The sequence below is a fragment of the Sebastes fasciatus genome, chromosome 4 (assembly GCF_043250625.1).
Source record: "Sebastes fasciatus isolate fSebFas1 chromosome 4, fSebFas1.pri, whole genome shotgun sequence".
Taxonomy (NCBI): domain Eukaryota; kingdom Metazoa; phylum Chordata; class Actinopteri; order Perciformes; family Sebastidae; genus Sebastes; species Sebastes fasciatus.
The window spans coordinates 36,471,722-36,484,382 of record NC_133798.1 but is presented as its reverse complement, the minus strand read 5'-3'; the positions used below and the strand labels follow the sequence as shown (position 1 = coordinate 36,484,382).

The window sequence follows — 12,661 nt, the reverse complement described above, 5'->3', positions numbered from 1 at the left end:
AATACTCTGTTACAAGTAAAAGTCCTAAAGCCTAAATAAAGTACAAGAGTATGAGCACTGACGACTTATACCAAAAGTGAAAGTGCTCATCGTGCACAATGCATGAATGGCCCATTTCAGAATAATGTATGCTACATTATTGGATTATAATTATTAATAAATAAATGTATGCACCACTTTAATATTGCAGCTGATAAAGGTGGAGCTTGTTTTAGTTACTTTATATATTGGCTAGTATGTGAATTTTCCTTCAGGAATCAATAAAGTCTTATCTAAACCAAAATGCATTTTGTATCTGTTGATTATATTTTGTATTATTAATTTAAATCTGCAGTTAATAAATTAATGAAGTGGAGTAAAAAGTACAATATTTCCCTCTGAGTTGTAGTGGAGCAGAAGTATAAAGTAAGTCAGTGATAAAGTAACCTCAAAAGTACTCAAGTACAGTACTTATATTAAGTAAATGTACATTGTGACTTTTTACCACTGGTGCAGACTGCATTTGAACTCTTCACATGTTATGACTCGTCTGGAACCAGTTTCCTTCTCACGCACAGGCTTATACTGTATGAACAGTATGGGATGTTATGTAACCCAACATATGCTCAACAGATCTGCTTTCAAAAACAGAACAGAACATTTGCCGTTTTCATTGTTTTTGAGAGGCTGCCAACATGATACACAACTGATTACTACATGTATGTATCTATTTGTAATATACATGTTCCCAACAAGCATAATACTCTAAAGTGTTATGCTGATTCAAAATTTCTGCACATGCATCAGTCAATGTGTATTTTCTGGCTGTAAGCGCTCACAATACGTTTGATACATTCTACTTTTTCTTCATATATTATGCATCATAGAAAAGTAGTTATAGCCAACTGCAGCCTTTAAATCAATCATTATCATCAATTATTTAGAATTGAAATGATGAATAGAAATTTAATATTAACATTTTGGTCACCTAAAAGTGTCTTCAACAGTCGGTTGTACTTGGCGCCACCCTCTTGTGTCACTTCTGGTTGCAAAAAAACAAGATGGCGACGGCCAAAATGCCTCGAGGCTTCGAAACGGCAGTCCACAAACCAACGGGTGACGTCTGTGTGTGGTTTCAGCTCTGCAACAGAGAACAAACTTATTAACAATCAATCAAATCATCTCAACAGGTACCGTGCAATGAGAAGGCAAACTAAAGCATTAAAGAAGTAAATTAACTCACAGGATGCACACATCGTGTCACAGGTCCAAAGGAAGAACAAAGGGAGAAAAGCAGCATATAAAGCCTCTCACTGAGTGGAGGTGATTGCACCTGAGAGGGGCGGTTCCTTTCCAGACAGGAGCGTTTGTTTTATCCACCCTGCCTCAGGTGTGGTCATAGGATTTCTTTCAGAGGGGACTTTTAACACTCCACGTGACATGAGTTCTGTGCAAGCTCACATTTGGCACCAAAGCTGCTATAATTTGGTAGTGAAGGAACTGATTTCGTTTTTGGCTTTCATTTCTTTGTCGTCCTGCTTGTTTGTTTAACGTCTCAAATTGAACTTGAATTGCCCTTTGAACAGGGAAAAGGGCGTGGAAACCAGTTCAACTAGGTTACTATACCCATTATCAGAATAGATCAAATTCCACCTGAGCTTCTTCTTTCCTAGAAGGCATTAGTTAACAATAAAGCAAGGAGTCTCTGTCTCTCTGTATGTGGGTACGCTTATGTGGGTATGTCCTTCACATATCTCGAGAACCATTCATCCGATATACTTCACCCTTGGCGGGTGTCTTGCTGGGGACCCAAGGACGTGCAACTGTTTAAACGACGGCTTAGAAACAAAGTTTGTTACAATTGTCCCTCTATGTACATGTTTCCAATTTTAGCATGGCTATTCTAACCTGATTGCCATGCATGATAAAATGCTTTGGAGGTTCTTGGACCCCCTGGAGTATAAATTATTATATTTTTGGGGACCCATGACCTTTGCTGTCATGCCCACATTTAGGTCAATATTTACTTTTCATAGATAAAATATAAAAATCGAACATGTAGGCTAGATGACCATGGAATTTACTGAGCACATTAATAAGATGAACCTTTTCCACATTGAGCTTTCCTCTTGCACCATCTGGTGTGCAGAGTCAGCTTTACACACAAGATACAGTATCCTGATCTATAGGCATAACTGGTAAGGCTCGAAGAAAACCAGCAGCCTGTTCTAGCCAACGCTGTGCTGTGGGGTGCAATCAAATTTGCAGCCTCAAGGGGCTTCTTGGCTTTTGCTTGGGCTGTGGACTTTAACGGTGGATAACAAGCACACGTTATATGTAGTCTGAAAAGCTGAGTAATTTATACAGGAGCAACTACCTTTTTAGACAAGAAGCTGGCTATCATAAAATTTGGTCATAAATTACCTTTACTCTGGTTTCAGTCCTTTTAAATTAATAACAACCAAATGTGATATTGTGTGAGTCAGAAAGACGGGATGTTTTAGGGTTTGAGATTAATTACTTAAGATTTAGACACAAGAAGAAGAAGAAGAAGTTAGTGTTAGAATTAAAGAAATTAAGGAAATTATTTTTAAAGAACATTTTAGCTTATTTTAAATTTCATTAAAGGAACAGTGCGTTACATTTAGGGGGCTCTATTGGCAAAAATGGAAAATAATATTAATAAGTATGTCTTGTTTAGTGTATAATCACCTGAAAATAAGAATCATTGTGTTTTGTTACCTTAGAATGAGCCGTTTATACCTACATAGCGAGCGGGTCCCCTTCCACGGAGTCCGCCATGTTTCTACAATAGCCCAGAATGGACAAACCAAACGCTGGCTCTAGATAGGACCATTTCCGTTTCCACGTCGGCCACTGTAGTTCTCCTAGATGCTTGGCACTCAGGATAAGTTTCAGTTGGTTGCAATCTACAACCTCACCGCTAGATGGCACCCATCCCCTTGTTTATTTATCAGTAAACACAAGAAACATTGTGCTTGGTTTGACCAAAAGTGAACTAAAACTCCTTTTCCTGATTAAGTTTAGGTTAGGGTAAAAGTTATAGGCATGACTGTTTTAGTTAAGGTTGGAGAGTGAGGAGAGCTTGTAGAACCTGACATGCCATCTGACTGGTGCCATGCCGAGTGCATGCGTCCTCTCTGCATGTTTTATAGCGAACAGCTCCCAAAACGAGCAGCAAGGAGCTAGCGCCCCCTCCCTCTGCAGTGCCAGCTCCTAGCCTGTAATTCTCCACGGCTCAGACATCTGTAAGCATTTCTCTCTGACCGCGGGAGGAAAATAGAAAAGTTGGAAGCCAGAGGCTGTGATTTGGGTGCGTATAAATAAAGTTGCGAGCTAAGGAGAGGTTGCTAATATGATGGGAGTCCAGAGGGTGGGAGGTCCAGAGGAACGGGACACCCAAGCCATCAAAGACGAGGAACGAGGGAGCAAGGAGGACAAATGGAGCCTCTGAGGGTTTTCTGCAGGACATTCAGATTTAACCTCTGTGTTGCTTAAGGGCATCTCAGTGGGTGTATTTCACAAACCATATGCGAGTACAAACTTGCTGTCACATCTTCCTTGATTTGCATGCCTGTCCACCAACCGTCTTTATCCAACTCTACTTGTTCCACTCCTTGATTTAATTATAAAAACACAAGCAATTCTGTTCATTGCAGCATTAGTCTTGTATGGTGCATTATTTTAAATTTCTATGGGATTTGGCATTATTTATCTGGTGTCTTTGGAAGCCTGAACTTTGGGGTTTTCTAATATAAAGCTCTGTGGTTTTGCAGCACAACATACATCTGTGATGATGACCCTAAAGGTGGGACCACACAGTGATATCCATACATCCATCCTGTGGCACTAACCGTCCAGCAGAGGGCTAACATAAAATGACAAGTCTTTCCCAAAACGTGCACCATTTCATCTGCAATAATTCCTCAGACCGAGAGCAGATCGAGTGGAAATGAGCCATCCCGTCCCGCTGCAGGCCTCCACTTTGCTGCTGACTCCTCTGTAGTGGTCTGCCTGGGCGGCCCTGCCTTACAACCGAGGGCACCGTTTTCCTAAATCGGGATGTTCTGTATATAGTTATATAGAACAGCAGCAGGCTCACAGCTGGGATGAAAAAAAAAACACATGCCTTGCCCGTTCCCTCAGACCCGCCTCAAGAGTCAAACCTATGATCACTTTAAAACTGGGTGTAAGTGCAGCGGCGGAACCGCAAGAGACATTTGAAGGAACATCTCTTCCTCCCCATGTTCATTAGCTAAGAAGGGATGTGAAAAACACCTGGAAATTGTTAGTAGATTTTTTTGATAGGTAATAAAATAAAGGTTTTTCAAAGCAGTACTGAGTTAACAGTTTATTTAGCTCACTCACAAGAGGTCAGCATTAATAATGATGTAAAATTAGAAACCTTAACACAACAAAATACTAATAAAAATACATGTATAATGATTAAAAACAGATGAAAAATGTTAAAAACTGCTGAAAGAAGAAAAATAAGTGACTATCAATGGGAAGTGAATGTTGATTGTCAGGTGGCTTCTCATCATCGTGACATTCAGACGTTGGCTCCACAGTCCTCTCCGCTCTTTCTACCCCGACTAGAGCTGTCATCAAGATTTCCATTCGACATAAATACAATAAATAACAACGAAAATGACCCAGAGTAGCTGCTTGCTTGATCTCTCAGCCTTTCTAAACTCTGTTCGTTACCCCCCTCGTATCTATTTCAAGGCTTTTCTTTTAAGTCTTTGAGCAACTTCACATGACCGTGTCTGGGAGACTGGCAGGTGTGAGCTGAACTCCCTCTAATACTGGTATTAAAATTAGGGATGCACCAATACTAATGTCCTCCAGCACTCACAGTACAAATTCTGATAAGTGTTATGTTGCTTTTACTCAGTGATTGAAGTGGAAAAAAAAGTGCCAGTACTCTCTTATTCACATGTTGACGTGTGTATCGGCCGGTATCAGCAATCTCTTGTGACTTATTCCTATTTATTAATTATTTCTTTAAGCATGTTATACTGTCAGTCATAATCAGCTGTGTTTTTAATGCTATATTATTATACTTGGGCTATGCATGCATTTTTTTAGCATTAGTACTGGTGCATCCCAAAGAGGACACTCTTGTAATACACAAACCAAGGCTTACTTTGCTATCTTTAGGATTATTTTTGTGCTGAGCAGATTTTAGCCCGGCACATATTTCCATGTAGATTTCCTTTATCGCTTGGCTTACATTGGCTATAGGAGCTATTATGTCAGCCTCGGTTAGCGTGAATGGGTTGACTTTGAGACAGATCTGTGTGTTATTTTTTTTGTTTGTTTGTTTTTGTTTTTGTTTCTCCGTCTACCAGCTGAATAGTTTCATGAAGTTTTGGAAGCCGTCCTCTCCGAAGAAGTCGAAGGAGCCCTCGGACGTGCCCAGGTGGACGAGCAGCAGGACGAGCAGGACGACAGCCAGAAGTGGAATCAGCAGGTTCCAGCCGGCGGCCAGGATGTTGTACCACTTGGCCTTGTCTGAACACTCCTGGGCCAGCTGCAGGTTGCCCTGAGTCTTCTGGTCCCTGGCCTACACAGAGACACACACACACACTCACATTATTACATGCAATCACTGAAGTCAGTATTAACTATTACAGAAATGAAGAATCACTGTGTTTCTAAAGACAATTTATGCACATAAAGAACCACAATGCTTACTTAGTGTCTACACCCATACTGTAAATAATGAGAGAAGGAGAGCAAACAAAGGCGTATTATAATGTTCAGTCGTGTCTTTGTTTACAGACGGCTCATCCCAGAATAATTTCACATAGAGCGCAGATTCAGGGTTGAGCAAGGGTGGAGTGATATGAAGTCCTTGAGCGGCTTCTAACTGCATCCATATATATTTTGGAACGGGCCAGTCTCTCTCTAGCACTCTCTAATTTCCCATGAGTACTTGCCCATTAGGAAGATGCCAATTACGCCATTTTTAACTCCCCAGACGAGCAGCCAGTCACTGTCTTTAATTTGAGTTCAGAAGCCAATACTGGGCCTGTGATTCAGAGCTGCGCCCTGTAAGCACACAGATGAAAGATTTAAAAAAAAAAAAGAAGAAAGACTTAAATTAAGGGTATACACGCCCTTTTGTGGGGAGTTTTTCAGAAACCTTTTACTTCAGGTAGGTACACAGTTCAGTCCAATCCTGCTGTGCACATGGTATTTCAGTCGTCTTTTAGAGAGAACTGCTTTTGTTTTGGTTTACGTTCCTGTTTCTCCACAGCCCCATTCCTGCGGTAAAGGGCACACCAACTTTCTACTGTGTGCCATCCGACCAGGGACAATAATAGGTCTCTACTAATGTTTGAAACATATTGCGCTTTTTTTCCATTTTACAAAAACGATTATCTTGTTCTCATTGTTTTCATGGCATCATTTCGTATTGCACAAGTCTGGCACTCTAAATCCAGCCATGCCAAATTTCCCATAACCTTGGCAGAGAAGTAATGGCCTGGTCCTTCTTTGTTCTTTTAGAAATTATAGTGTGTGTGCTTCATTTTCAAATGTGGCATTTGCCATAACATGCCCATTGTTTTATAGCTTTACTTGCCAGCTCTGCCCACCTTTTGTCTATTTCTACCAAACTTGCATTACAGAAGTCTTTAAATCCTCGTAGATTCTTTCCCTCTGCAGATTAGGTTGCACCAGACTGGCACTACATTAAAATTGAACATTATATTGCATATTGTTGACTAATTTCAAAATTGTTCTCTTTTCTTGCCAAGAGAAGTGTTTCTACCCTACCAGTTTTATTTTATTTTACAGTTTTTATTTGAACAGTTTTATTAAGATCAGTTAATAAGCCAGCTTTGAGTTGCCATGAATTGTGAAGTCTTTAAAGATATTTAAAAAGACTTTTTCTAAAAGTTAATATAACAGTGTCAAATAAAATTAAAGCTGCAGGCAGCTATGATCGGGCCCTCGCACCTTCCCGCACGTTGGGGGTACTGGCGGGATGCTGGTTGGGCATTTCCGTGACCATCGTGGACACTGTACGCACAACAGTCAAGTAACAACGGTTTGTTGTTTAATGGAGAATCATGTAGATCCTCTGCCTCGCCACGTCAACGTTGTTTGATAAAAACACAAGCTTTTAACAGCTTTTCATCACAAAGGTCTTCAGATTGTACTGACCAAATCTGAAGTAAATCGGGTAAAATCTGTAGGAGGAGTTCGTTAAACTGCAGAGCCTGGAAATGGCCAAAAATATACACGAAAAAGTAACCGAAAATTCCAAATGACCGACTTCCTGTTGGGTTTAGAGCATGGCCCCAAGAGGCATTTTTAAGTCTCCATGTGATACATGTGCCGTCAAATAAAACTGTTTTCAAATGACAGTGAACAATGGTTTTGCCCTTGTGCTGTAAAACACACCAGTAGAGAGAATCTTATCAGTGCAGCCTCATCCTCCTTCCTTCTGACACCTCGGTTCATTTCCTGGATGTTGCATGATTTGTGAAAATGCTCCAAACTGAAACTTGCAAGTAAAGTGCGGCAACAAATTTAAAAAAAGAGCACAAGATCTCACCTTGATGGAGTAGACGAGAGCCATGAATCCCAGGCAGCAGAAGTTAACGTACAAGGTGTTGCACAGCGACCAGACTAGATAGTCCCGGGGAGGATTCTTGCCAGCGTTGCCCATGTTCACCACGGTGGATCCAGCCGGCTTACGGGCAGACTTACAGTTGGTGAGCGGGGTGCAGTCTGAGGGGAAGTTGTACGAATGGTTGTCCATGGTTAGACAGAAAGAAGATCCCCGGCTGTGGGTGACTAAGTGGGTTTGCGAACTGGCGAGCCTTCCAGATGCTTGTGCACGGTCCCTCTTTGGAAAGTAGTAACCCCCGCCGCCCCCTGTGTAAGAGGTTTATAAAGGCCCATGGAGAGGGAGGTGACCGGCAGAGGACGCAAAGGGCAGGGTCCTTTAATATACAGCAGGTCTGTCATTATGTGGTGAGGCCTGAGAGAGACTGAAATAGAGATACAGAGACACAGAAAGCTGCATGAGATGGAAGACAGAAAAAGAGACAACAAATAGATGCATGGGATCAGTGCAAAAGTCTCTTCCATTAAAGTACCTCAGCTTTCTTAATAGGTCCTGGCGGTGTGGGTCAGGTGGTTGGGCGGAGGTAGCAGAGGACAGTGGAGGCAAGGTTGTGCAGTTCAAAAGCCTTGAAGGTGTTGAGGAGGAGTTCATCTGAAGTACTGTCTCCCCGAGGCCTTGACGGACAAGTCTATGACGTGCACGGTCTCTTAGGGAAAAAAAAGGTCATATTTTACAACACATTTGCAAAACGTATGACAATTCCATTACGTTTTTATGTCCACAGTTACAAGTCCTAAAATAAAAGTTCTGTGCCAGAAATCATCCAGTCTATTTAAAGGAACAATGTGTAACATTTTGGGAGATATTAACAGAACTATGTATTCATTAGTGTATAATCACCTGAAACTGCCATGTTGCTCCGCCATGTTTCTACAGTAGCCCAGAACGGACAAACCAAACACTGGCTCACATTACCTGAAGGACACCGTATTTCTCCGACACGCTTGTAAAACTGAGCCGCAGAGTGCAAAACCGTGGTACCGCGGCCTCTGAGCGAGGCGAAAACGCGCGTTTTTTGACCACGTTTTTGCACTCACTGGCTCACGCTAGCGCAGTAAAGGGAGGATTGAGCGGAGGGGTACTCAGTTGGTTGCAATCTGCAACCACACCACTAGTTGCCGCCAAATCCTACACACTGCACCTTTAAGCTAAAGCTGAAACAATCAGTTGATTAACTTTCTGATGTAATTTTTCAAGCAAAAATGCCAAACATTCTCTGAGTCCAGCTTCTGAAATGTGAGGATTTACTGCTTGTGATTGTAATATATGATAGTTAATAAAATATCTCGGGGTTTAGGGTTGCTGGTCAGACAAAACAAGCAAGTGGAAGGCATCACATTGGGCCCTGAGAAATGATAATAATAGTCTTTTTTATTTTTATTTTTTTATAAATATGTCAGTTAATCCAAAACATATTCAGCAGATTAATTGATAATGGAAATAATCGTTAGTGGCAGCCCTAGTTTCAGCACAAGGCAGAATCTCTGTGGTAAAAAAAATGAAAGAAATATTGACTACAGAGATGACAAAAAACTTTAGTTGAGAGGGCTGAGTGTAAGATAACAAGGATGCAATCTTATTTCGCTTAAATCTTTCTTTTTACAGGGCAGGATTGGCTCAGTAGGCTATCATATTTTTTAAGAACTTCAAATTCATTCAGTTACTCACATTGGAGTTTCCAAGTACAACCACAGTCTACTGTTGATGGCCACTGGGCATCCCCACTGCAGAAAATAGGGACAGCAGGCATTACTCATATTCTTACAGATTTCCCCAGTCAATGCAGTGGGGTGAAACAAACCCATTATTACATGTTAGAAAAAACATTATTGTTGACATAAACATCCTGGGTGTGAAGGATTCGAGATTTCATGTCAGTGTTAGGAGTTTTCACAGTTCAGTTTGGGGATGTTTTGTGGTCAAAAACACATAAAACGTTTTAAAACATGATGGAGAAATAATTACCATCTAAATGAAATGTGGACCAACAATGACCTCTGCTGGCCGTTTACAGAAATAACAAAAAATATGTCTGACAGTGTACTCAGTATACTCAGTATGTTCAGTATCCATATTGATCTTAAAGGTCCCATATTGTAAAAAGTGAGATTTTCAGGTCTTTTACACTATAAAGCAGGTTTAAGTGTTATATAAATACTGTTAAATAATCAAAATGCTCAATATACGGAGAAATACAAACAGCCCGTATTCAAAAATTGTGCGTTTAAAACAAGCCGTTAGGATTTCTGTCCATTTGTGATGTCACAAATATACAATATTTAGACAATTTCACGGTTTTAAACATAAACATTCTAAATGTGTCCCAATTTATTTCCTGTTGCAGTGTATGTAAATAATATCAGCTGACAGGAAATAAACATGGACCCAAACTGTTGCCTAGCAACGCAATTCCATTGAAATGCACTAAAACGGAGCGTTTCAGACAGAGGGTAACTAGAGGGATATTCAGGCAGTTTTTTTTTAACATTACAGCACGTAAACATGTTCTATTAGAAACACAAAATACAAGTATGAACCTGAAAATGAGCCTGATATGGGACCTTTAAAGGCATTTCTTATTTCAAACTAGCACAAACACATAACATGGGCAGACACAGCAGACACTAACTGTTGCAGGTAATATAACAATAGGCTAATCCGATTGATATAAAACTTAAAAATATATACACATTCTCAAGTTTACAGTGCAAATCATAAACACAAAGATGCATTTAGTGGCCACAGTCAAAGTTGCCTCCACGTTGAGATGTTTATAGGTAGCCTATGATGCATATACTGTAACCTGTATGATGGATAGTCAAAAAGATACACACTTTTAAAAAAAGTACTCCGACTTTTAACAAAATGCGATAAAAATTCTTCGTAGTTACATTAATTATATGTATTCGCAATTCTAAAGAAAGTTAGAAACGTGTGCTGTAAAACGAAAAAAAACATAGCAGAGGATGGTTTCGATCCATCGACCTCTGGGTTATGGGCCCAGCACGCTTCCGCTGCGCCACTCTGCTGCATGCACCTCTACGGAAAACTAATGAATATAGCTATAACACACCCTGCAGCGCTACACTTCTATGGTTATTTTTGCTGCTCTCTACAAACACGGATAAATATCGACAAGAACTGCAGGCGGTTTTCACACTATTTCACACAAATTGACATAACTCTATCACCAGGAGACTACAGTCCAATACAAGCACTGAGTGAGTGCATTGATCAAGTCAATAATTGGATGTGCCAGAATGTTCTTCAGCTGAACAAAGACAAAACTGAGGTCGTACTTTTTGGAGCCAAAAAGGAAAGAATAAAGGTTAGTGCTCACCTACAATCTGTAATGTTAAAAAGCTCAGACCAAGCCAGAAATCTTGGTGTAGTCATGGACTCTGACCTGAACTTTAAAGGAACTGTTTGTAACTTTCAGAAATGCTTGTTAACAGCGACACCTGTGGCCGTTAAGTCAATGAAAGTCAGCGTCGGGTTCGCGCTTGCTCGCTCTAAATAGACATGAACGAGCATCGCTCAACACAGTGAGGCGACACACGTCAGCTAAAACCACATTATCCCTCTATATTTCACGTGCTTGGCAGTAATGTTAGCTGACCAGACGAAGGTCTCTCCATGAATCAATGCTGATCCTAGTGTTGGCTTTTCCTGCCTCAGCCTCCGGGGCTGAAGCAGGAAGAGAAATGTTATCGTCTCCGACCGAGTGCCGGTGTCTCCCTCTGGCACCCGGTCGGAGACGATATCGTTTCTCGCTGCGGAGCCCCGTCACTTCACAAGACACGGGAAACCTCTGTTGGTCTGGAGGAGCTGCAGCATTTATTTCTGCACAAACGTCCCCTGTACATTCACTAGATATTCTCAGAGCTACTAACTCTTCTGCAGTGTGTAGTGTGCGCACATACTTACTGGTCCGGCTCTGACAACGTGCTCTGACAACGTGCTCTGCTCCGTCGATTTTCAGTCTCTCGAGTACCAACGTTAGCCGGCTAGTGGAAGTTTGGGACCCAGCCAACATGGTTATGTGGGCCCCACATGGGTTATGCTGGGGGTACCTGGGTACCAAGTGGGTATGGGCCCAAAATGGGCATCTTATCTGGGGCGCACTTGGATCAACTAAGTAGGTCTACTCAAGTGGGTTCTATGTGGGTCACTACTGGGAAATTAGTGCATGGGCTCAGAATGGGCAACACAAATGGCGCCTACTTGGGTCAACTAAGTTGGTCCCACATTGTACGTGCATGATAAGTTAATATATTGTAAATTTGGTCGTATATTGTTTTTCTTCGTAATTTTATAATATGTCTGAGGGAAAGTTTGATATTGCCAATGGCATCATCTTCTTCTTCTGTCATTATGCCTTTGCATTTCCTGCATTATGTTACCCGCTTGCTAGCTTGCTAAATTGTTAGCCTCTGTGGCTTCTAGACAACGTTTTGCTTAGCAGCGGTGTTCTCACAACTTAACCACTTGAACGGCAATCATATCGTGTACACGACATCACGATGGTGTGAACACAAGCTCACGAGTTTCATTTGAAGGCACCATTTCACTTCTTGGCAACATAGGTTCTTCGCTGGGGACATGCATTGGGGGCATTGAGCCATATGCCAATTTGAAGTTGGCGTAAATAAGTTTCCCATTTACGGCAGCTATGTGCAGTTATTATTAAGCCATTTGAGAAAGTCTAAAAATCTGTACATCATTTGGGAAAAATATGATGCTAGCCAAGGAATAAGATCCTTCTGTAGAGTTTACATCCTATTTTGTATCTAATTGTTCTCATCATTCTGAAACCATCAAACAACAAAAGTTTCGCTACTGTCAACTAAAGAAGACAACATTTGGAATGATTTGGTGTAAGCAGCATTACTAACCTTGTAAACAATTTTTGTTATATATATTTCATGTACAAGTTAGCTACAGTGGGGGGAGATGGGTGGTGTCCAGTGGTGTAGTGGAGGGTACGCTGGTAAACAGAGTATACCCACATCTTTT

The 12,661-nt window shown here is 41.1% G+C and overlaps 1 protein-coding gene across 1 annotated transcript; it reads right to left on the bottom strand.

The window, feature by feature from the left end:
• Positions 1 to 4,339: 4,339 nt before the first annotated feature.
• LOC141766796 (interferon-induced transmembrane protein 5-like) lies at positions 4,340 to 8,273 on the bottom strand. Its single transcript, XM_074633956.1, has 3 exons — positions 8,118 to 8,273; positions 7,571 to 8,009; positions 4,340 to 5,569 (listed from the first exon to the last, which is right to left on the bottom strand). The coding sequence occupies exons 2-3, from the start codon at positions 7,775 to 7,777 to the stop codon at positions 5,348 to 5,350; spliced, it is 429 nt and encodes a 142-aa protein (XP_074490057.1). The 5' UTR covers positions 7,778 to 8,009; positions 8,118 to 8,273; the 3' UTR covers positions 4,340 to 5,347.
• Between the last annotated feature and the right edge of the window lie 4,388 nt (positions 8,274 to 12,661).

Bases quoted from the DNA above. Each gene is read 5' to 3' on its own strand.
- LOC141766796 (XM_074633956.1), bottom strand. From the start codon at position 7,777: ATGGACAACCATTCGTACAACTTCCCCTCAGACTGCACCCCGCTCACC. The intron at 5,570-7,570 runs GTGAGATCTTGT...GTCTCTGTGTAG, and splicing joins CTCTCGTCTACTCCATCAAG to GCCAGGGACCAGAAGACTCA.